Source organism: Pogona vitticeps, chromosome 4, assembly GCF_051106095.1.
Source record: "Pogona vitticeps strain Pit_001003342236 chromosome 4, PviZW2.1, whole genome shotgun sequence".
NCBI lineage: Eukaryota > Metazoa > Chordata > Lepidosauria > Squamata > Agamidae > Pogona > Pogona vitticeps.
In genome coordinates, this window is record NC_135786.1 from 32,565,516 (window position 1) to 32,589,744 (window position 24,229).

A 24,229-nucleotide genomic window follows, 5' to 3' on the forward strand; every position below is an offset into this window, starting at 1 on the left:
TAAACTAAAAGTTGCACCATCTTTTTAGCTCTTTTGACACATGTCTTTCTGTTATACTATAAAGTCCATAATTTGTACTACAGTGGACCCTTGACTTACAGACGGCTTGACTTACAGACTTTTTGAGTTAGACTTCTCTGGCCGCAAAATTTAGGTTTGACTTACAGCCTGAGAATTGACTTACAGACCAGAAAAAAACCAAAATGAAACAAAAACGGCCTGTTACGGGATTAATCGGTTTTCAATGCACTGTAGGTCAATGGAGACTTGACCTACAGGCTTTTTGACTTGAGAACCGCCTTCCAATGCGGATTAAGTTCTCAAGTCAAGACCCCACTGTATTTCAAAGCAGTATTCATTATAATACCACACCACCTTTGAAAAAGTAGCAGTATTAGCAGCAACAGAATTTGAATCAACACTGACGTCACTGCTTCAATTTGATGGTAATATCACCACACCAGTTTAAAATAGCACTGAAAGAATTGTCAGGTCTATCACTTCAGTTATAAAAATGCAAGAGAAAATCAGTAGTTGTCCTTTATGCCTAATGTAGAACAGTGATCAGTTTGTGATTTAAAGCAGCAGTTCCAATGATACACATACTGCAATTTTGGGCATAAAACTGATCTTGGCCAGGCTGAAGGTCTTCATAAACATTACTGTATTCAGAATGTTCTCACTTTCAATCTCTGTAACTTCCTTCAAATACTATGTACTGTCTCATACTGATACTAGTAGCCACAGATTACCTTTATGGTATATTGCCTTGCTGTTAGTAACTTTGGACATTTCCAGTTTTTAGTAAGCCCCCACTTTCCCAGCCCCAAACAACTGCCACTCATGGGCTCTCTCCTGCCAGGGATTATCATTATCATCACCATTCTGAGCGTAACTTCTGCCCCTCCCCTTGTTACCAGCATAAATAAATACAATAATAGAATTACGGTAAATATATAGATAACCTGCTCACAAAAGTGGATGTTTTGCTTCTATCATAATGCAAATGAGGTTCTTTTAGAGGAGTGACTGGTGGAATATAAAATATTAAAGATTGCTAATAAATTATTTAAGACATAGTGAAAAGAAGTCTGATTCTATAAAATGAACATTCAGCAACATAAAATATTTCTCTTCAGAAATGCTACCACTGGACCTAAGCAGACAGACAGAAACCGTACTGTCTGCCTAGGTACAAAATTAAAATACTCTTAAGATGCAAATAAAACATTCAACAGCTAAAATGTGGCAGGGAACAGCCAAGTAACATAATTAGGGCTCGGTCGCCTCTGCATGATGGAGTAGATATATCTGGCTGTTACCAGGGTAAGTTCCTTAATAGCGCTACCTAGGAAGTGTCAAATTTTTCTCAGGTCATCCCATCCAGAAAGGAAGGAAAGGAAAGTGCTCAGATAAGACAGGCAGATATCCTTATACAAGATACAGTAAAACAACATATGCTTCAAGGATTCAACCACTCCGTGGCCACAAAGGCAGACTCTCAGTTCTGTGGGTAAACCCGTATACAGTATCTGCCCCGTGCTAAGTTTGAAGGTACAATGTTTCACCTAGCAAGGGTGAATGCCCAAAGGTCTTGTGGATGCTCTAAAACAGTGGTCCCCAACCTTTTTAACACTGCAGACTGGTTGGGGAAGGCAGGGCACCCCCTGCACTTGCATGCATGTGCGAAGGAGTGGGGGGTGCTCGGGGGGGCACTTGCATGCATGCGTGAAGTGGTCGTGGGCATTTGTCAGGGATGTGCGCACTCACGTGCATGTGCAAAAGGGCTGTGTGGGGGGATGCGTGCAGGCGTGGGTGGGAGATCTGTCTCTGAGGCCACAGATCGGCACAGGGCCACAGACCGGGGGTTGGGGACCCCTGCTGTAAGAGATAGAGGTAATTCGTTCTTCTGCCATGGGAGAGGGGCAACTGAAAATATAGCGGGGAGCAGACCCTTTGTGCAGCGCTAAGCAGGGTTTGCCCCTCAATATCCAGAAGTCTACAGTATTTTTGATTGTATGAAATACCTGGGGTAGGGGTATTGAATTGAGAAGATCTGGTGACTACCCCAGGGTCTTGATTTTCTTGAGAAATAGGGTCATACCTTTTGGAAATACACTGTCAGAAAGCAGTGCTTGGAATAGCATGTCCTAGGCTCAGAAGAAACATATACTCTGCCCATGGCTATACACCTCTCTGGTTCCAAATTATTCAAATTCTAATGTTCTATTTTAATGCAAAGTTTACTTAACTCCACAAACTAGCCTTACATCTACTCTATGATTCTGCACAAGCATCTCACAATTTACAAAACTATCTATGGCCTTGCCCACACTCCGCTCTTTCTGCTCATCCAGCTCAGCCATCCATGCATGTGTTTTACGTATGTAAGGGTTTGTATCTGCATACATGGTGACTGGAGCTGGCAACAATTGTACAGCAGTTGATAGTTACAAAGGATGAAATAATGTTTATGAAGGGTATTGTGAGTGGAAGTCTGTGTGGTTCCTGATCGCAGATTTTCTGTTTTAAAATCTTACACCAGCAACATTGGTGATTTTTTCAGAAACCATTTCCAACTTCAGTCCCAATATTCCTGAGTAATCTCATCCATTGCCAGTAAGCAATGAAAGCTGTGGGAAAGGAGGCAGAGCTCTTTAATTATAAAAAATTGCTGCGAGCAGGATTACTTTATAGGCAGCATAATTTTCAGGAATTAATTAAAGATTCATTTCCATCCTGCAGCTCCCATGGCTTCCTGATGATGAAAGGGATTACACAGAATACTTACGACAGGAGTCAGAAATGTATCTTTGCTGCTGTTCATGTCATCAGTCTTACATACTTAAAGTATGCAAACAGGAACTGAGTTTTACGTCACAGCAAATATCTGTCTGTCTAAAAACCAGGAAGTGTGTAAAGATATAAAGGAAAAGGGAAAAGCCTACAATTATACACTGGGGAAAATTGCAGTTTAAATACCATTCTTTTATTTTACTTCCTAACTTTTATTCTTTGATGGCTTTTTAAAAAAGATAAAACTATTTTTGATTCAAATCTTGCATATTATTTTTACAGCTATCATTCATAAGGTATTATATCCATGCTATGTATATATTGTCACCAAAGAAAACAAGGCTGTGTTTCATTAGAAACATTTTTACAGCTGCAATATGAAGCAGAACACTTACTGTGTGCCTGGGCTGGTGACAGGGACAGGCCATGGGAAGGAAACCCCATTCACATGTTTAAACAGCAACCCCAAACTCAGTGCAAGTGCTTGAGAGTTGATGTCATTTGTGCAGTGGCACAGGTTGGTAGAGAAAGTCTGCTAGTGATTAAGTCCTTTATCCGAAAACTACCTCTTTCAATGCTTCAGCACAATCACTTCTCTCACTTCCATTACATTCCTCTTGAAATTGAATCTTTCCTTGGAAGCCTTCAGAATAGCCCCAATTCCCTACTAAAGTATGTGCAACTGAAATATTCACATATTCTTCCCTTTTCCTTTCCTACAATGAAGGCCACTGTCTCGAATCTACAAGTCCTGAGTTGGGCTATTAATGATAGGATATTTTGGAGTTCATTAATTCATGGAGTAGCCGTTAAGTCAGAAGAGATGTGACAGCATACAACAGCTTTCTCTATTACCATTTCCTTTCTTCTCCTTATGCTTTTGCTTCCTTCTCTCTATTTCCAGACTGCAAGTTTGCTATATGGTTCCATCAACCCTATTATTTTAAAAGTGCCATGAATATATACAGCATCATATGAATCAATAGTAATAATACTATACCCATGCTCTAACTATTCCAATATTACTGTCTTTCCAGTAATCATTGGTATTTAGAAAATGCCTAAGCAAATCTGTTAATCAATAGCAGGTAACACTCTTGAATATGTCCTCTGGTTGTGCCCAGTCACAGCCTCTATATATAGTGGCCAAACAATTGAAATGTTGGCAATGGAAATGCTGTCCTCTGTTATCAAAGAATTAGGGACCTTACAATTTGTCCATCATCAAATGTGTTGATGTAGACGGCAACTGCATATGGAAGTTTACCTGGATATTTGGTTATCTTTCATAAAAGTCAACATTTACATATTTTTCAGACTTTGGGGCCTTTCCATCTTTTGTATCTGTTATTACTATTGTTCTATTCCACAAACCCCGTTTTTAGTTGGGTTTTAAAAAAATCCTTATGCATATACCTCTTCCATTGTGTTTTTTAAAACAAGTTTTAAGAATATGGGTAAAATGAATTATTAAAAAGTACTGCATTTGTGTGAAAGAAGCAACAAGGCAGCAACTGCATGATCTGTTATCTCTACTGGGGCCCAAAGGACTTCTCAATGGCTTTCAATACCATTAACCTTGGCATCCTTCTGGGCTGTCTCTCTGGGATGGGACTCTGAAGCATTGTTTTACAGTTGCTCTGGTCCTTCCTAGGAAAGGGTCACATCCATTGGCATTTGTAATTTTCTCAATGTTCAGTAAGAGAAAGGGATGTACAGTTTGCATACAGGCCTGTTCTCAGCACTTACAAGTGATCTGAAGCTGTGATTTCATAGCTAGTCCACTGACAGAGTCTGATCTTGATCCATTACCAGCCATATCCCAAGAAGGTACATGAACCTGAATGAAGAAACAAGAATTTCACTCTTATAATGAAAATGTCAAAGAAATTAGAGTTTCACTCTTATAATGAAAAGATCACAATTCAAATTTTTATGTCTTGTGAAACAATGCACCACCACATTATGAAAACTCCATATACAAATTAGAAGAGCAGAACTGAACTAGTGAGAGAACCTATGGTCAATTAAAAGACATTACAGTATACACATTTTGTCATCATAAAAAAGTTCCATGATTTATAAGGAACCATGAACTAAGCAATAGATTCCTAACAAGGTACATGATTCTTAACACAGATTCATAACAGAGGTCCAAGAAATCAACAGTACATGAAGAAAGCTTTGTTCCCATATTGAATATTAGAATGCCCATTTACTTTTCATCTAAAGGAAAGGATCACTACTGAATTCCAAGGGGTGGAGAATGAAAAAAATGTCCACAGGTACACAAAGTGGGTCAGAATTGTTAAGAATTCTGATATACTGATAATAAGCAAGTGTATGTGTGTACTACTATACTGCTTCAAGTTGACCCTGCTTCCTCCAAAAAGCAAGGGTGTCTAAAGTAACTAGGGACTTCCCAACCACAAACAGCTTAACACTAAATCTGAATCCTGCTCCCAACCTGATGTTTCTCTAAAAAACCAGAATCGTGAAACCTACTACAAAACTTAGATCTATCAGGTCTGAATACTTCAGGTGGCTAGTAGCTTTCTGTTTACTGTCAATGGAGATTTAGTGAGTTAACTCCTCCATACATTCTATTTATTGAAACGAGCCTAATCTGAATGTGACTTAGTTCAACACAGTAAGTCACAATCAGATTAGGCACATTGCATGTAATTCCTACTAGCGAAAAATGAACAAAATTGATTTGACAAATTCGTCTATAGTAGCTGTAACTACACTGATGTAATTATATTTGTATTTTGGTCACTCCTATATAGCTTTGCCATTGAAACAGAGTCACATCATTCCTCAAAACAAACTGTAATTCTAGTTAGGTGTCTGTTTCTCATCCGGCTCCCCAAACACACAAACAGTTTTCAGGACTCAGTACTTATGTTTGCTGTGTAACCAAATAGGGATACAAAGGAGAATCAACAAGTTTACTCATAAACAGATACTGTGTTTCCCCAAAAATAATACAGGGTCTTATATTAATTTTTGTTCCAAAATGCATTAGGGCTTTACTTTCAGGGAATGTTTTATTTTTTTCATATACAACAATCTACAGTTATTCAAATACAGTCATGTAATCTTATTATGCTTGCTGCACAATGGTGGAGAGTGGGGTTTCACTTAACTGGGGCTTATTTTTGGGTAAGGTTTATATTATGAGCAGCCTGAAAAATCATACTAGGGGCTTATTTTCAGGTTAGGTCTTATTTTTGGGGAAACATGGTAAATATGCACAGAGTAACAGCCTTAGGAAAACAAAAGGTTATGTTACAGGAAACATTTAATAAATGAGAACTACATATGTAATGATAAGACACCAACAGTAGAAGACTAATAGACAACAAGAGATCAACAGCAAAATTCGGTATGTGCCTACTCATACCATATTTCCCGTTTATGAGACGACCCAATGTATAAGATACACACCCCTTTTCTAACCCCAAGTTAGAAAAAGCAGCGATCAAAGGACTCCCTTTTTGCTAAGCCTCGTGCCTTCTCAAAAGGCAGCGGTAAAGAACTGCCTTCTGTGTATAAAATGACCCTCAATTTTTTCTCAAATTATTTAAGGAAAAGGTGTTGTTTTATACACAGTAAGTGTTTCTGATAAGAACAGGACTCATCTCCAGGACTACACCCTAGATGAACTATGGACCTGTTTAGACTGGCCATTTTGGGTGTGGGATGGATTGCACTACAGAGGGGTTGTTGAGGTCTGGAAGAGGTGCAATGTGCCATTTGGCTTACTCCTCCCATCCCCACTGCAAACTACCCCCTGTAGCCCAATCAGCAACAATTATGTGTTTTCCCTGATCCTCTGAAGGAGGACAGGGAAAGTGGCTAATCTCCTGTGGTACAATCCATCAAAATAAAACATGATCTTCCCTTTTAACGGCACAACCCACCTAACACATCACAGGGCTGTCTCCTCAGCTAACTTCGCCTTCACTGTTATTTTGGTGAAGAATCCATGCATGAAAGCTAAACAAAGAGTGGTTTTGCATCTCAATGCATCGTACCAAAATGACTGTATGCCGTAGCCCTGCACCAGATAAGTGCATTGTACCTCTTTAAAGGAGGATAGATAGTTCTAAGTAGAAACCCAAGTGGACAAGATCTTTCATGTCAATAAGTGCCATATGGGTTCCATATACAATAACTACTGTATATGTCATCATGGACAGGCTCTAAGCAATCAAACCCAGAAAAACTACAGCTTTCTGCAATGATCTGAAGCAAGGATTTTCTTAACAATAATAAAAAATAGCAATGTGCCGTCAAATTAATTCTGACTTATTATGACCCTTTTCCAGGGTTTTTCAGCTAGAGAATACTCAGAAGTTGTGTACTATTTCTTCTAGACACACCCTGGGACAAGGCCACAGAGACTGGCTCTTCTCACTGGAGGCACAGTGGGGAATCCAACTCCCAACCAGATACCTAGACCACTGAACTATCCAGTCAGATTTTCTCAAAAAACTACCGTGGAAACACTGTTCCAAGGTACTGGGGCCCATAATCTACATGTGTAATAACAAATATGCTGTGTCACCATAGCTGGCTTGTTTTGGTCAAAAACTGTAGAACTTCTTGAAAAAGTGGATGCCAAGTGTAAATACATTTTCCCCCAAAGGTCACAAGTTAAACAATGTAATCTCATTTTAAAAGTTCCCTCTGCAGCCCAAATACAGGAAAACAAGCTTTTACTATTCTCAGAAATACAGAGGAATACTTTGTTTATGCAATTCAAACACAATAGGATGCAACAAATTGCTTAACTGAATATTATTTAGGTACCATTTACAATTTGTAAACCGTTGTATACCAGCCTAATTACGACTCAGTTCCACTAACTAGTGCTTTTAGATGATATACAGATAAAGACTATGACGCTGAGCCTTCCAAAGGACTTCATGTAGGTACATGTGTTTCCACTGTACTAGAGTGTACAGAGTTGTACAATAGAACTAAAAATAATTTTGATTCTGGCACATTGAACAACCCAAAGTTACTGTTCTTTGGCAGACTTAATACACATACACCATTATCCTGTTGCATAGCTCCATCTGCACAATGGGAATGACACCATCAGTGGAAGACTGCTGCTAAGTATGAAGTTCCTTTGAATATATTGATCACTGCAGTGGACTATATACACTGGGGATTGGCCAAAGAGAATTTGTCCCTGTTGGATAAGCTGAACCTCTCAATGGCTCTTGATACTATGGTATCCCTTCGAGTCATCTATATGGGATGGGACTTGGAGGCACTGTTTTGCAGTGGCTCTGGTTCTTCCTGGTGGGGCAAGCTCAGAGGGTGGTGCTGGGTGACTCCTGTTCCATTGTGTCCCCCATGGTATTTAAGAGAAACATGAAAACTGTTAAGAGAGGTTGTCCAGAGTTTTGTGTTCAGTTCTAACACCTAACTCTATTTCTCCTTTCCAACTGATTCCTGGGAAGCTGTTTCAGCCCTAAACCAGTGTCTCGGGTCAGTCATGGACTGGATGAGGAAAACAAGCTGATGCTTGATCCAGACCAGGCAGAGGTACATCTGATCAGGTGAAAGACAAATCAGGGAACAAGGATCCACTTTGTATTCAAAGCTCAGATTCCAAGCTTGGACGTACTCTTGAATTCATCCCTGAGCCTGGATGCTTATCTCTGCAGTGGCCAGGGATGTGGTTCCACAGCTAAAACAAGTGTGCCAGCTACACCTATTCCTTGAGAAGTCTGATCAGGTCATGGTGATACATGCCCTAATAACATCCTGTTTGAATTACTGTAATGTGCTCTACATGGGCTGCCTTTGGAAAGTGTTCAGAAGCTTCAGTGAATCCAGGAAGTTGTGGCTAGAATCCACACTGAATTTGATTAAAGGGAGAACATCAGCTACTAGTTCACTTCTGTGCACAATTCAACGTGCTGGTTTTAACGTATCTGTCCCTAAACGACTTGGGTTCAGCTATTTGTGGGACTGCATCTCTTCATTTCAACCTCCCTGCTCTAAAAACTTTGAGAAGCCTTTCTCTTTGCCTCACTGCTTTCAATTATACTGTTTTTACTTCTCAAAGTTCTTACATTTTGTAATTGTCTTAGTATTTATGATTTAAATTGTCTGTGTAAACCAACAGTTTAAATACACACAAAAACAGGTATATACCAAATAAATAAATAAATAAATAAATAAATAAATATTCCAATTTTGGGGTTTGTGTGACTTGCATATGATGGGACAGTCATGTGCACCATGCAACTGAAAAAGGAAGTCTTTAATTAATGATAATCTGCCATTAATGATGATATCATTCCACTGTTTGGGCAGAGCTGCACAATAGGATATTAGCCACTCCGGGAATAATTTAAAATTTTAATGTGGAAGTTTAAAATGTCTTTTGATTCCTGAAGAGGACTCCATCCTTTACTCCAACTGCTCTAATCTTTCAAATGAATTTAACAGCAATACTAGATTGCAATCCTAGGATTTCCAGGAGGGCATTACAGACGGCCACAGAATGTTGCACACTGTTCCCAGTCTGAGTGTATAGAGAGTGAGATTTGATCTCAGGTGCCAATATCTGCACAGTTCACAGCTGTCCTGGCATCTATAGAAATCAAAAGAAAACATTCACAAGCAGGACTGCCCTAATAAACATAAAAATTGAGACAATCAACATCACCATAAAACAACTGCAAAGCAATCCTAACAATGCATATAACTTCATCTAGCACATCATTGTACAACTTTCCTCTACCATTTTCACTTTATCAGTCAAATTCAAAAGGACAGTAACTCACTCACTGTTATTGTTATGTGCTGGCAAGTCAGAACTGACTTGTAGACACTAGCAACCCTAATAGGATTTTTTTAAAGTAAGCGAGATATTAAGAGAGTGGTTTTATCAGTTCCACAACACAAAGTGCGTTTCCATGGCACAGCCGAGAAACTGAGCCTAGGTCTGAGTCCATTACTCTACCTAATATACCAAACAGGTATCTGACTCACACACTATCTCACTATATTGTTATATATCTTCCTAATTCTACATTTGAGCATACTATGATTGCAATCCTATAAATGATTTCCTGGGAATGTGACCCACTGTGCTTAATAATAATCATGTGACATCAAGTCAATTCTGACTTACAGCAACCCTTTCCAGGGTTTTTTATGTACAGGGTGCTCAGAAGTAATTTACCATTTCCTTCTACTGGGGGCATTCTTGGAGAGTACAGCTTGTCCAAGGCCACATGGACTGGCACTTTTAGGATGCAAAAATGTGAAATTGAACTCCCAACCTCTAGTTCTGTAGCCAGATACCTAACTCATTCCAACCAACCCCCTACATAATAGAACTTAATTCCATTTCTTCCTCAACTCTGTTAACAGGATGCTACTGTTAATAAAATAGACGATAGGAGATGCATAATCATTTCAAGTTAAAATCACAAACTTTTCAGTCATATCTTTTAAAACAACTGACAGCTGCTTATGCATCCAGAGGTTGATAAAAAGAATTTTTATAAGAAAGCATGAAAAAATAGAATTATATTCTATTTTTTAAAAGATGGTAATGTTATCTTATCATGCCTAAAGAAGGAAAGTGTCTTTTGAACAGACCCAAGGAATCTGGAATTTCTCTACACTGAACTTCTTAGAAATCTCTGACATTAGTGTCTTCCTATATAGAAATGAGAGAAGAGTCTAAATAATGCAATGAAATGGAATGACCAGAGGAAGCTACATGTTATACTGGTGCTTGCATCAATTTTCAAAGGCTTTCTTCTTCTTAACTGGGACATAAAACTACCCATTAGTTTCTTTTGTTAGACCTGTTAGACCTGTCTTGCAGGTGATGTACAGCTTAGTGGGGGAGGAAATAAACAGGTAATACAATAAAATATGAAATCAGCACAAACATTCAAAAACTAAAAGGCTTAAAATCATTACCCTAATATTTTATTATTATTTTAGTGGTAAAATGCTATCAGAACCAAATCAATCTACACAAGGCACAGCATCTTTTTAACGTGTGCACTCTTGATTCCTTAAATAAGGCTCTGAAACAGATCTCTAGTTTTGACCATATAAGCTGACAATAAAAACACTGGAAATATTTTAAGCATCTTTTATTAGGTCTTTGAGTTTTCATATACTTCTACCCTTGTTATGATTAAAATACTTGAAATCACTATGCTGTAATAGATCTAATGTTCTACAAGCCTATGCCTATAAAGCAGCATGCATAGCCTCTAGCCTGGAAGAGTACAACAACTATCATTTTTTTAAAGTACAGTGGTAGCCCGCTTGTCGATTACCTCATTGTATGACGAATCCGCTGTACAATGAGGTTTTTGCAATCGCTATTGCAATCGCAAAACAATGCGTCTATGGGGGAAATCCGCTTTATGATGATCAGTTCCCTACTTCGGGAACAGATTTTTTGCTTAACGACGATCAAAACAGCTGATCATTGGGTTTCCAAAATGGCCGCCCGCTGTGCAAAATGGCTCCCCGCTGTGTTAGGGATGGATTCTTCACTCTACAGGGAGCAGAAAATGGCCGCCCTATGGAGGATCTTCACTTTACGATGAGGTATTTCGCCTATTAGAACGTATTAACCGGTTTCTAATGCATTTTAATGGGCTTTTTACTTTTGCCGGACGACGATGTCGCTCTACAGTGATTTCGCTGGAATGGATTAATGTCGTCAAGTGAGGCACCACTGTACCAATTTACACTGACTAAGCAATAAAGATCAGATGAACTATTCAAACAATTGCCTGATGTTCTCTTATAAAAATGTTTTGTGAAATGTGTTTACACCACATTTGATGTAAGCAGCACAAATAACCACAGTAGTTAAGATATCCTGTAATTACAATATAATTTTTCTATCTGTAGGTCTGTAATGTGTGTGAGATTACTAACTTGGCAATTACAGTGGTGCCTCGCATAGCGATCGCTCCGTTTAGCGACGAAATCGCTTTGCGACACATTTTTTGCTATCGCAAAAGCGATCACTTTGCAATGTTCCCTATGGGGGAATTTCGCTTTGCAACGATCGGTTCCCTGCTTGGGAACCGAGCATCGCAAAGCGACCATTTTCGCACAGCTGATCGCCGGTTTAAAAATGGCCGCCGGGAAAAAACCATGGCCGCCCGCTGTGTTTAGGGACGGATTCCTCGCTTAAGAGGCAGCAAAAATGGCCGCGCTATGGAGGATCTTCGCTGAACGGTGAGTTTCCAGCCCATAGGAACACATTGAAGAGGTTTCAAAGCGTTTCTATGGGCTTTTTAATATCGCATAGTGATGTTTTCGTTCTGCAGCGATTTTTGTGGAATGAATTAACGTCGCAATTCGAGGCACCACTGTATTTGATTGCTCTGGACCAGTTCCTAATGACAAAGCCTATAATCAGTAACTGGCACCTCTTGACAGATTCAGAAGCAGGGCCAAATCCGTCTCTGAATGGCATGAACTTCTGTCAATAACAAAAAAAAGGAAATTATGCTTCCCAGTTTTACTAAAAGATTACCTACACTGAAAAATTCATCTTTCAGAATGCATTCCACTGTGGTGTGAACTTTCAAGATGACAGAGGAAAACCATGACAGACAGCCAATGTTAGCAATGACTACACGTACCAAGTGCAGCTGCAGTGCTGTTATATCACACTGCATGTGCAGACTCAGTTCTTAATCTTCCTACTATCGAAAGACAAAATGCTCACCTGTGCAAATGCCTTATCAATGGCAAGCAGCAAACTGACATATTATCCACACACAAACCCAAATATACAAATGGACACTCCAGCTTTGGAATCAGTGGTGCAGTTAGATAACCTCATAATCTAGATTTAATGGTCTGGGAGGAAGGACTTCTTTAAATAGTGCATTGATTCACTTACTTTAAGTAGTAAACAATCCCCTGTTTCATTAAGGGACCATTCTGCTTATTCTGTTCCTTGAGGCTCCAGACTTCTACCCTTGCTTCCAGCTCTCAGAGGCACATCTGGTGGGGATGCAGCAGCTTTTCGTGGTTTCTGTTTCCAGGCTCTAGAAGACTGGCTGGTTCTGTTGTTCTTATGTTTTCAGGCAAGTGTCTTTTTATCCAGGTAGACTTTCTGTAGCTTAATGAGGAAGACGTATTTTAGCGGACTGGGTGTTGTATTTTATTTACTGATGAGTTTTTCAATTTTGTTTCAACTGCTGTTCTTCAATTCATTCTTGTGCTGAGCTGTCTTCAGTCCCATTTTTTCGGAGAAAGACAGGATATAAATTCATCATTACATAAAAATAGTATTTTATAGTACATCAACGTCAGATGCTTTTATCAAATCACACACTGAGCCTATGCATATGCCTGCCTTAAAAATGTGTGGGGGAATCTGTTCTTCTGTTTCACCTTTCCTGCATGTGGATACTTCAAGAGATTTAGTTATAATGTTACAATAACAGTAAAGTGGTGCCTCGCTTAACGATTTTAATTGGTTCAAAAAAACATCACTATGGGAAAACATCGCTAGGCGAAACACGTTTTCCCATAGAGATGCATTGAAAACCGTCCATTGCCGTCCTTAAGCGAAAATCACCATAGGAAGCATCGCTAAGCGAAACGCGGTTCCCCCATTGGAATGCACTGAAACCTTTTCAATGCACTTCAATAGGGGAGAAAAAAATCACCAAAAATTCAAAAAGAGTCAATTGCAAAAACGGACATCGTTAAGCGAAACAGGGGACCCAAAACGCATTCGCTATGCGAAGCATGGTCCCGAAATCACTAAGTGAAAATCGCCCATAGAAAACATCATTAAACGATGTGGAAAATTCTTTAAAAAACCCATCGTTAAGCGAATACATCGTTAAATGAAGCAATCGCTAAGCGAGGCACCACTGCACTCCATTTCTAAGCTTCCAAAGTAAAAGACAATATACCCTATTTCCCCTAAAATAAGACCTAACCTGAAAATAAGCCCTAGCATGATTTTTCAGGAAGCTCATAATATAAGCCCTACCCCAAAAATAAGCCCCAGTTAAGTGAAAACCCACCCTCCACCATTGTGCAGCAACCAGAATAAGATGACATGACTGTACTTGAATAAACGTAGATTGCTGTACATGAAAAAAAATAAAAATAAAACATCCCCTGAAAATAAGCCCTAATGTGTTTTAGCGCAAAAACTAATATAAGACCCTGTCATATTTTTGGGGAAATTATGCTGCAAGATGTTCATATTTAAAATATACATGGTAGCAGTTTTTACAAATGTCTCTGAAATATTTAACTTAGTTTTTCTAGAAAGTGAGCTCAAATCCTTACACACTTCAAATATCTGTGGAGCTACACATACAAAAAAGTTCTGCTTTACAAGTATACTACTGCCATGATTACAGACTTGGCATTTTCACTGTTAAACATGAAAGTGAACAGCTATAATCTGAAAATTAAGATAGTACTTGTCATTCAGCTGGCTCACACACTAGAATCTAGATCAACACTCTCAAAAAACTTTTGACATGCTTGACCCAGGTACAAATCCCCTCTCCGCATCACCACAGAACTTAGAGTTACCTGCCCTCTTAAACTGAGGTGGTATACTGACAGAACTGGTCCAAGCCCAGTCCTTTATCATGCGCAAATTGTGGGTTAAGTGGGAAAGTGTTACTGGAAGAAGTTGATTTAGTACTATTAATGAAAGCCTAACACTTTTGTTGGGTCTCACTTTCTGGTTGCTTCAGAGTGGAAGATGGGACAGCTCTTGCCTATAAAGTACAGTATTTATGTGTGAAGAGGGAGGGCTTGAGTTCAGATTGCTCTCTCTAACCCCAGGCTAAAACTCCAAGGATATACAGACCGTGATATCAGCCTCACCACCAAGACAATCTTAGTTGGGAGAAATGAGAATAATGGATTCTCATAAGTTTCTAGTTATTAATTTGTGTATTTAATACTTCTAAAAATACCCTTGAGTATTTTTTTAATTAGGATAAAGTAGGCAAACATTTGAAACAACATACTACTGAGACAGCTTACATATTATCTGGGTATGAATCACTCACAGAATAATGACAGCATGCCATGCTTAGACAAGAATGCATGGACATCTAACAATCTAGTGACCCAAGTATGCAAATAAAAGGAAGCAATCACTGTTATGCAAGAGGTATGCAGGGATGTATGATTTGCAAATGTATATGTTTTAGTCATTACATCTGGATAGAATTTGTGACATGGCATCCATTTTATAACATTTCACTAACTGCTGCATTTTACTTCAATCAACAAATCCCAACATACTGAGTCCCTAAATAGTAACAAAATATAAAGGTCCATAAATATTGTTTTAGTTTTTCTTTAGTTTTTATTATATTTCTGTCTTAGGTGGACACTTGTTGCCCCTGGCAGGCTATTTACCCATCTTCAAGTCTCTGGGATGACCCCCGCGCTGGCCTTGGCAACAGAGCTAGCAGGAGACACAGGCAGGGAAACAGAGCACGTGGAAGAAGTGGAGGGAGACTGCACAGGTGGAATGGAAGAAGGAGAACCAGCTATGAGAGGAAGGGAGTGATGGGCATAAGTGTGGGAAGAACTGCCACTGGTCTATTGAAGGCTAGTGGATGCATGCCTGAATATACTTTGGGAACCCTGGACTGGTGAGCAGGTGGACCTGGCCAGGAAATGAGGATGTGGGGATGATGCAGCTGTTTTCACCTCATCTCACCACCACTGGACAATCTACCACGACAACCTGCCTGGACCCATGCCATCCAGTGGAAAAGCTGGTGTCACTGCTGTCAATGCATGCATCCCTTGCAGCTCTCTTGTGTGTTGGGGGAAGACCTCCCACTGCCGAAACAATTGAGGTCAGGCTAACTCCAACCTCCCAGTCTATTGACTTGAAACTCTTGTTTGGGCTAATAACAATTATACAAGGAATCCTGGTTCTGTTGTGTCTGTGGAACTAATACGCAAGGAGTCTTTTCAGATTCCCTACCTCATCCCTGGAGGAGTTGTTGAGGTGCACAACTTGTATTAAATTCTGTCTAATAACCTGCATCTTTATATTTTTGGATGTGCAATACAACAAACTCCCAGAAAGAGTAGTCCATGTAGTTTATCCAGGTTAAAGGTGTTTCTTCTTAAAGGAGAAGGGGATTACAGGCAGAGATATTTCAATCTCCTATGATTTTAAGAATTCATGACTATAGCAACTTGGAACTAAATCTAAGTTTTAATACATTGCGGAGTATGTGATCTATCAAGTTAAAATCTTCAACATGTCTGCAGACATGTCTACATGTCTGTAGTTAGTTATGCATAGAATTTTTATGTTTAGGAGTTTAATATGAAACACAAGATGTTTATGACAGATCTCTGGTGCTTACATAGTGTAGAAATACTGTAAGCACCAAAATGTGGCTTCACAGAATTTATCGTCTGCAACTTTACAATGTGCATTTAGCAGATAATGAAATGTACAACTCTGGCATAATACAAGCCCTACTTTCATGACACTGATAGAAGTTGACTCAGGATAGCTGAAAGTAATTTATGAAACATGCAAAATTTACAGAATAATTTGCTGGCCTAAAGTCCAACAATGGGCACTGGCACTGACAGCTTTAGAAGTGGATTAGATAATTCATGGAGATAATCTCTAACAAAAGCTACCAGTGATGGTATCAAAACACAATTTCCAGTTTCAGAGGCAACAAGCTTCAATGCTAGTTGTTGGAGAGGGTTTTTGCCTTCATGTCCTACTTACGGGTTTCTGAAAAGGATACCACTGGTCATGAACTGGAATCTAGATGCATCTTGGGCAAGACCCCTTATGCACCAATAACTGGGTTTATGACTCTAGCAACTGGGAACTAAATCTAAGTTTTAATACATTGCAAAATATATGCATAAGTATATTTATAGGGTGTAAGCACCTTATAAACCTCCTGCCTCCTGTGTATTACCTGCCTCAGGGAATGCATACAGCACAAATTCTTTTGAAAGGTAGAGAAGTTGTTCAAATGCTAAAACTCTCCCAAAACAAGTACTGTATTGTAATCAAGCATATGCTCTACCCAGAATCTTTAAAGAGCCTGGCATTCACCTGAATGTCAAAGTTTCTCAGGCTTTATTAAAAAAAGTGTGATTGGTGCTTATTTCAGAATACAATATGGGTCAGTTACTGAACTGAGCTCATAAGAAGTCTTATCTGTCACAGAATATAGGCTGGTACATACATTTTGCAACTACTACAGTATGTGCCACACCAATGACACAGTATATTGAGAACTGTTATCCCCCCCCTTTTCTTTTTTTAAAATTACAAACTTGTGTTCCTCATGCTTTGAATCTGTATCTGTTCTGAACTGAATGTGTATACAATTACTGTGCAATACAAGATTATTTGGATTATCAATTTCAATGGTTTCTTTTAGAAAACATCTTTGTTTTGCATCTGCATCCCTGTGCAGTACTGGCACTCCTCCATTAGAAATATTTGCCTTCTAACTGCCAAATGAGTTGGAACATGCAGCAAGTAATATGTAGTATGTTTGAGATTTCCTGATTAAAGTGTTATAGTGGAGATGCTTGTTTAATGTTAATTTATCACAAGTCAGTTATCACTAAGCACTAACTGAAGTGCCAGAATAAAGGCCACAGCTCTAACTGCTTTTACTTAGAAGTAAGTTTCATGACCAGATAATTTCTGTATCTCCTTATAATTGAATCCTATGATCTTATTAACATTTTTAAACAAAAGTATTTTTAATACTAAATCAACTCTTTTTGTCAAAATTATTCCTATGTTATACTTAAAAGACTGATATCAAGAAACATCATTTTAGGCTTCCATGTATCAATGAGAATTACTTTAAAGGAAAATTTGCCTAGAATTTTATACTGACATTTTAATATTATATCCTGTATTTGTACTGAACCATATTAACTTTTGCACCTCCTTAATTACCAGAGAACATGCAAAGAATGAAGTCAGTCTTCTCAAAAACCATTACTCTACATGGAATTCAACTTTCATTAAAACATTCTCCTTAAAAAAAATACTGTACTGTATATATAAGGAGAAACAAGCAGTGAATAATACTATACAAGTTAACACATAATCTTCTCCACATTTTAAAAATCATCACATTTATGGAAGCTAGAATTTTGTAGTGAACAACAAAAAAAACAAAATAAATACAAACCAATAGTCTGAGTAAGCCTAATTTCTAAGGTGTCAATATGTCTATCAAATGTCTTTGGTTGCAATTCTCTCATTTTCGGAAGACGTCCCAAGGGATAAATAATGCTTCAGAGCAGTGTATCACTCCTCCTATGAGAGGAGAGGAGAGGTCTGATCCAGCAACATCTTGCCAGTTGCTGAGAGAACTCCTATGCCTACTGCTGTGCCGGCACTGGGAGATGCAAGAATATTCCAGAGGACTCAAAATCCTTCCCATTCCCCTGACACAATCCCACAACTGGGAAAATGAATGTCAGCCCTGGAAAGAACACAACAATTTCTCCCCCTTTAATATTCCATAGGAGGGAATTCATAAATTTCAAAACAAAGCAAAACAAAATGTGAGGAAGAAAAGAGCTGTTCCTCCTTTTCTTCTGTTCTCCCAATATGAGACAGGGTGGGCTTTGGAGAAAGCTGATTACGCAAACTGCTGATTTGTATCTGTACTGTACTTGATCTCTCACTCATCTGTAGGACTGTTCTGCATGTTATTTTAAACAGCATGCTCCTTTAACTTGTTCATATTTTCAAATCCAGAAATAGAAAAACTAAAATTGCTTTGGAAGATCACTTTGATAATGGCAGGACAAAATCATTTGCAACTGTTTTCCCCACAGGTAGGTTACTGTGATATAAAACAGAACAGAATTTGCTTCTAATGACTCCCTTACAGGTTTACCAGCTATTTGGACCCTCCAGTCCATCGAAATTAATCCACACTATTCAAAGCAAAGGATCTTCTTTCTGTCAAAAAAAGACTATGTTTCTGTATTCCTTTATAGTATTACTTCGGGAACATATTAGAAGACAACAAATGCCATCTACTTCATAGTTTTTGTAAAGATTGTGTTAGAAACCTAAATATAACTGCATGAAGTTGTTGAATCAGTAGGAACAACATCACAATCCCATAATTAGATTCTTTAGGTAAAATTAAAGTTTTTCCTATTTTGTTTCCCCTAGTACAATACAGTATACAGTACATTTGACCAAACTCCGGGAGGCAGTGGAAGACAGGAGGGCCTGGCATGCTCTGGTCCATGGGGTCAAGAAGAGTTGGACACAAACAACTAAACAACAAAGTACAATATACATTCAATAATCTCCTTTTTTGAGCAACACAGAGCTAGTGTGGTCTTCCATTGGCTCATCATTGCTATTGGTACAAAGCTTTCAAAAGTCAGCCATTAACATTTAAATTAATTTAAAAATGCATTTAAGAAGTGTGTGAACAGAAGAAAAACCAACCTCTTAAGTTGTAATAAAACTGAGATAACCACAAAATACAACAGATGTAAAAGCTGTTCAACTTTTACAATAATATTATCCAAATAACCCTCTGCATTATACTGTATTTGTATAAATCTCAATCCTTTCCTTTTAAAGAGAGCTGTACTTTAGCCTCACAATAAGCCTGTCTGATGACAGTTACACAAGACCATCCAGCAAGGCCAAGCAACCTTTCTGTACTAGCAGGTTTCTTTACAATGGTTAACATCATAAAAATGCCAAGGAGAGATTGTTAGTAAACACACAAGGACATGTGCCAAAGGAGTCACATTTGGACAGAGCACTACTGCATCTTTAAAAAAAATACACAGAAGGTCACAGCAAATGAGAATTGGAACCAGGTTTGCTTTCTACAAACACAATAATCTAATCACTTATTCCTTTCCAAGGAGGGGAAGGGAATCCCCAGTAACTAGCAACTGGTGCCACCTAGGTATGACCACTTTATAATAGAAATATACAAAGACTCTAAGAACATGGAAAATAATCAGCTTGATGCTCATAGCTGCTGAAGAGATACAAGGTCAAGAGAAGAGCTGAAAGAGATTTACAGCCCTACTTGCCAACAGGGCATAAGTGAATCTAAGAAATCGGTAAGTGGAGCCTTAAAACCACAGCCCTGGAGGTTCACAGAAACAACCCTGTTACAGTATTCGTGCAGGCATCGTCACTAACAAGAACGGAAAGCTGCACCCCACCCTTTCTCTCGTCCTGATCATGAGCACCCTAGGGTCACGACACGAGTACACTAATCTCCTTACAAGCAATCTTGAGCGTGTATTCCTTTGGACAACACGGAGGACTCGGGCGCTGACAAAAGGAGAATCACCTACCAATATGAAGCCTTGGGAGGGGGCGGGGGAGGAAAATAAACAAAAAGAGGGACACCGAAGGCCTGAGGAAACCCCTTCCGACGCCCACACAGATCTCCCTCAGCTTGAGAACCTCCGTGGAAGTCGAGAGGCAAAAGGGGAGGGCCGGGGTTCGAGGGCCGTGGAGGCGAAAGGAAAAACGGCAAAGGCAGAGGGAATCCCAATCCCTAGTCTTTCCCGCCCCTCCCAGCGACGGCACCTGCCACGACCCCTTCCTATAAACCAGGCCTACTCGAGGCGCCCCACCAGTCATCTTCCTGCATAACCGGAAGAAATCTCTCACAAAAGCCCAAGGAGAAGAACCCTCCTCAGCCGCCCAAACTCTCGCCGGACCGCCCAAGGAAGCTCAACGCACTTCTTACCAGCCAGAAAGGCGACGACTCTTTGCCTAAAATGGCAGCCAGTCCAAGTTCAACCTGAGGCAGCGACTCTCCAAAGTCGGATACAAGGGGCGCACGCGCAGAGCAGACGCGGGAGAGGGGGGAAAGGCGAGTGCAGGAGAGAGGACTACAATTCCCAGGACACCACGCGAGAGCTTCGGCGCCTCTGGATTGGCTCCTCAGGAGTAAAGCTATGCGGCTCGGAAGGAGCGGGTTGAAGTCCACTTGTCACGAGTGGCTGTATCGTTCAGTGTCTTCGGGTTGGTTTCGATTTACTCGGAAAGTGGGAGTGGTTGTTCTATGGTGGGTCGTTCTCGAGATGGAAATTTTATAACTTTTGCCCAACTTTCATTTCGCGGCTTAAGGTTGTCTTCTCAAGCCTGTGAAGTTTTACACGAATAGCGTTTCTAGCCCGTAGGGAATATTTTCTGGCCAACAGTCCATGACTCATCTCCCTTGTCCATGCCACTTGGGTTAAAGAGTATGGTTACAAACAACTGTTTGTGTTTTTCCCCTAGTTTTATTTAATAATTGCTGGTCCAACAAGAAATTCAACAGATGGGCCTATTCCAACTCTGTTCTTGTTTATCGAGGTAAAAAAATGTCTTGTTAAAGTAGAACAGCATTCTGACTAGTCAAGCCAGAAATCCTTGAACGATTTCAATTTTTACTTAAGAAACGCTTGAAAAGAACATATGCTTCAATTTAATTTGCAAATCAAACATATCCAAAATACACAGAAAATATTGTGCAGCTGTATCCTCCTTTCCCGGAGGCAGTGGAAGACAGGAGGGCCTGGCGTGCTCTGGCACACGGGGTCACGAAGAGTCGGACTCGGCTTAACGATTAAACAACAATCCTTATTAATAAACCTAATCTCAAATTATTCACTAAAACTGGATCCAAGAATGTAGAGACCTGTTAGCAGAGTGTCTATTCTGCATGAATTGTTAAATACATTGGTAAACATGCAGAAGAATATGCTTTAGAAATGTCAAGTATAGCTAGTATAGAATCTCATGAACCCTGTAGAATTATTTGATAGTACTGTATCAAAGAAGCAAGAAGAGGGGATCATCTGGCAGACATCCTTTGTATCGAAACAAAAAGAAGGTTAGTATTGAAATTTCAAAAAGCTTTTGACAAAGTCTATTTGCAAGGCTGCTGAGTAAACTTAGTAGTTAAAAGTTCAAGTCTAGTGGAAAGAGTAAGAAGCAAAGGGCAAGACTAAATGGACAGGTCTCACAAGGGAAGAATGTTAGACATGGGACATCACAAGAATTAGGGACTAGTTCTTTTAAACTTGGTACAGTGGGGTCTTGACTTGAGAACTTAATCTGTATTGGAAGGCGGTTCTCAAGTCAAAAAGTCTGTAAGTCAAGTCTCCATTGACCTACAGTGCATTGAAAACCGATTAGTCCCGTAACAGGCCGTTTTTGTTCCATTTTGGTTTTTTTCTGGTCTGTAAGTCAAATCTCAGTCTGCAAGTCAAACCTAAATTTTGCGGCCAGAGAAGTCTGTAACTCAAAAAGTGTGTAAATCAAGCCGTCTGTAAGTCAAGGGTCCACTGTAAAGTATTTGAATAAGACATGTGACAACCAAGTTTTCTCCACTGTAGAAGGACAGATTGCAAAAAGATCAAAAATATTAATGGAATTATGTAACTGAATAGTAAAATATCAAATTTATTTCAGTGCAAGTACAGTGCATAGCTATGAGCTTTGGGGAAATACAATAAAATAAAAATCAGACGTTGGAAAATCAATTTGTCAACCTCAATTTTGACATCAATCTGTATACACATCAATCTGTTATGTTAACTGTTCATATGTATGACTAGTACATTGCTTTTAGAATTATAAAAAATAAAATAAAGTTGGCACAAAATAGCCAACACCCTGCAAAAATTACCCCCAAATTAACTCATTGAACAAATACAGAATGTTAATTATTACTTGTACAGTTAATGCTAAAATTTCTAAAATGACATACAGTATTTTTAAATGGGTGCTATGCCCAGCTCTGCAAAAAGGAAACAAAACCCTACATCCTTATATCAAATATACACTGGTAGTCTCAGATAATTACTGATTGACCAAGACCTTTGGAATACAGTACTATTAACTGTTCCAGTTGTTGTCCTACTTCATAATGTACAGGTGGAAAAGATTTGGAATAATAAAACCAAATATATCGTGGGTGTTATCACTGCTAAACTGCATATAACAATAGTAACATGTTTTATGAAAGTAATCTTCTAGCTGTTTTAAATGGGAAAACCAACTTCATTTGTCTTGCTTGTAAAAACTGTTTTTTTAAAATATAAATCTTATAAACTTTGCAAACATTTTATCATCATCTTGAGCAACGAACATGCTAACTTTCAGAAACATTGAATAAAGATGCATTGTTTTATTCTTGAAGAATTCTTGAATATTTTATTGTTTTCTTCTGAATTGGAAAGTTGACGTGTTTTCTCAGTTTCTTAAATTTTTCCCATTTCTCACCTAGCGTTCCAATAATATATCTGTTTTCACTGTCAAGGTTCTTGTGGTTTCATGAATGTACCCATTTCCAAAACAATGCTTTATGTGAGAAATTAATGAGGGGAGCAAAACCAGAACTGCCTTTGTTACTGTCTTGCTTTTGTTTACTTCTACACTAGTGTCACACTGGAATTAAAGTACAGTGATTTAATTTTACACTGATTTCTGAAACTACATGCTTTCGAACTGCTAGGTTGGCGAGGAGGTGGGACAAGAGCTCACTCCATCGCGTGGATTCGATCTTACGACTGCTTCTCTTCTGCCCCTGTAGCACAGAGGCTTCTGCGGTTTAACCCGCAGCGCCACCACATCCCTGAGTATTGGAGCCTCAGCTTCAGGATCTGTCCTTCCAATGAGAGGGTTGATTTCTTTTAAAATGGATAGGTTTGTTCTCTTTGCAGTCCAGGGGACTCTCAAGAGTCTCCTCCAGCACCACAATTCAAAAGCATCATTTCTTCAGCAGTCAGCCTTCTTTATGGTCCAGCTTTCACTTCCATACATCGCTACTGGAAAAACCATAGCTTGCCTATGTTGACCTTTATCGGCAAGGTGATGTCTCTGCTTTTTAAGATGCTGTCTAGGTTTGTCATCGCTTTCCTCCCAAGAAGAAGGCGTCTTTTAATTTCGTGGCTGCAGTCACCACCTGCAGTGATCATGGAGCTCAAGAAAGTAAAATCTGTCACTGCCTCCATATGTTCCCCTTCTATTTGCCAGGAGGTGATGGGACCAGTGGCCATAATCTTAGTTTTTTTGATGTTGAGCTTCAGACCATTTTTGTGCTGTCCTCTTTCACCCTCATTAAGAGGTTCTTGAAGTCCTCCTCATTTTCTGCCATCAGAGTGGTATCATCTGCATATCGGAGGTTGTTAATATTTCTTCCAGCAACCTTAATTCTGGCTTGCGATTCCTCCAGTCCTGCCTTCTGCATGATGTATTCTGCATATAAGTTAAATAAGCAGGGAGACAATATACAGCCTTGTCGTACTCCTTTCCCAATTTTGAGCTAATCAGCTGTTCCACATCCAGTTCTAACTGGATTTCTCAGGAGATAGATAAGGTAGTCAGGTACTCTCATTTCTT

The 24,229-nt window shown here is 39.2% G+C and overlaps 1 protein-coding gene across 8 annotated transcripts in view; it reads right to left on the reverse strand.

Annotated features, from left to right (window-relative positions):
* ITCH (itchy E3 ubiquitin protein ligase) overlaps positions 1 to 20,726 on the reverse strand; it is a 56,572-nt gene extending 35,846 nt beyond the window's left edge. For 2 of the 8 annotated variants that reach the window (XM_020806508.3, XM_020806512.3), the window contains exons 1-3: positions 20,586 to 20,726; positions 12,725 to 13,057; positions 4,546 to 4,636 (exon numbers count right to left, since the gene is read on the reverse strand). In XM_020806508.3, coding sequence (XP_020662167.3) covers positions 4,546 to 4,615 — 70 coding nt within the window. In that variant the 5' untranslated portion in view covers positions 4,616 to 4,636; positions 12,725 to 13,057; positions 20,586 to 20,726. Of the gene's footprint in view, positions 1 to 4,545; positions 4,637 to 12,724; positions 13,058 to 18,023; positions 18,742 to 20,184; positions 20,505 to 20,585 lie in introns of those variants that run through there. The other 6 variants (XM_020806511.3, XM_078393242.1, XM_020806509.3 and 3 more) reach the window with 5 other exon arrangements.
* Between the last annotated feature and the right edge of the window lie 3,503 nt (positions 20,727 to 24,229).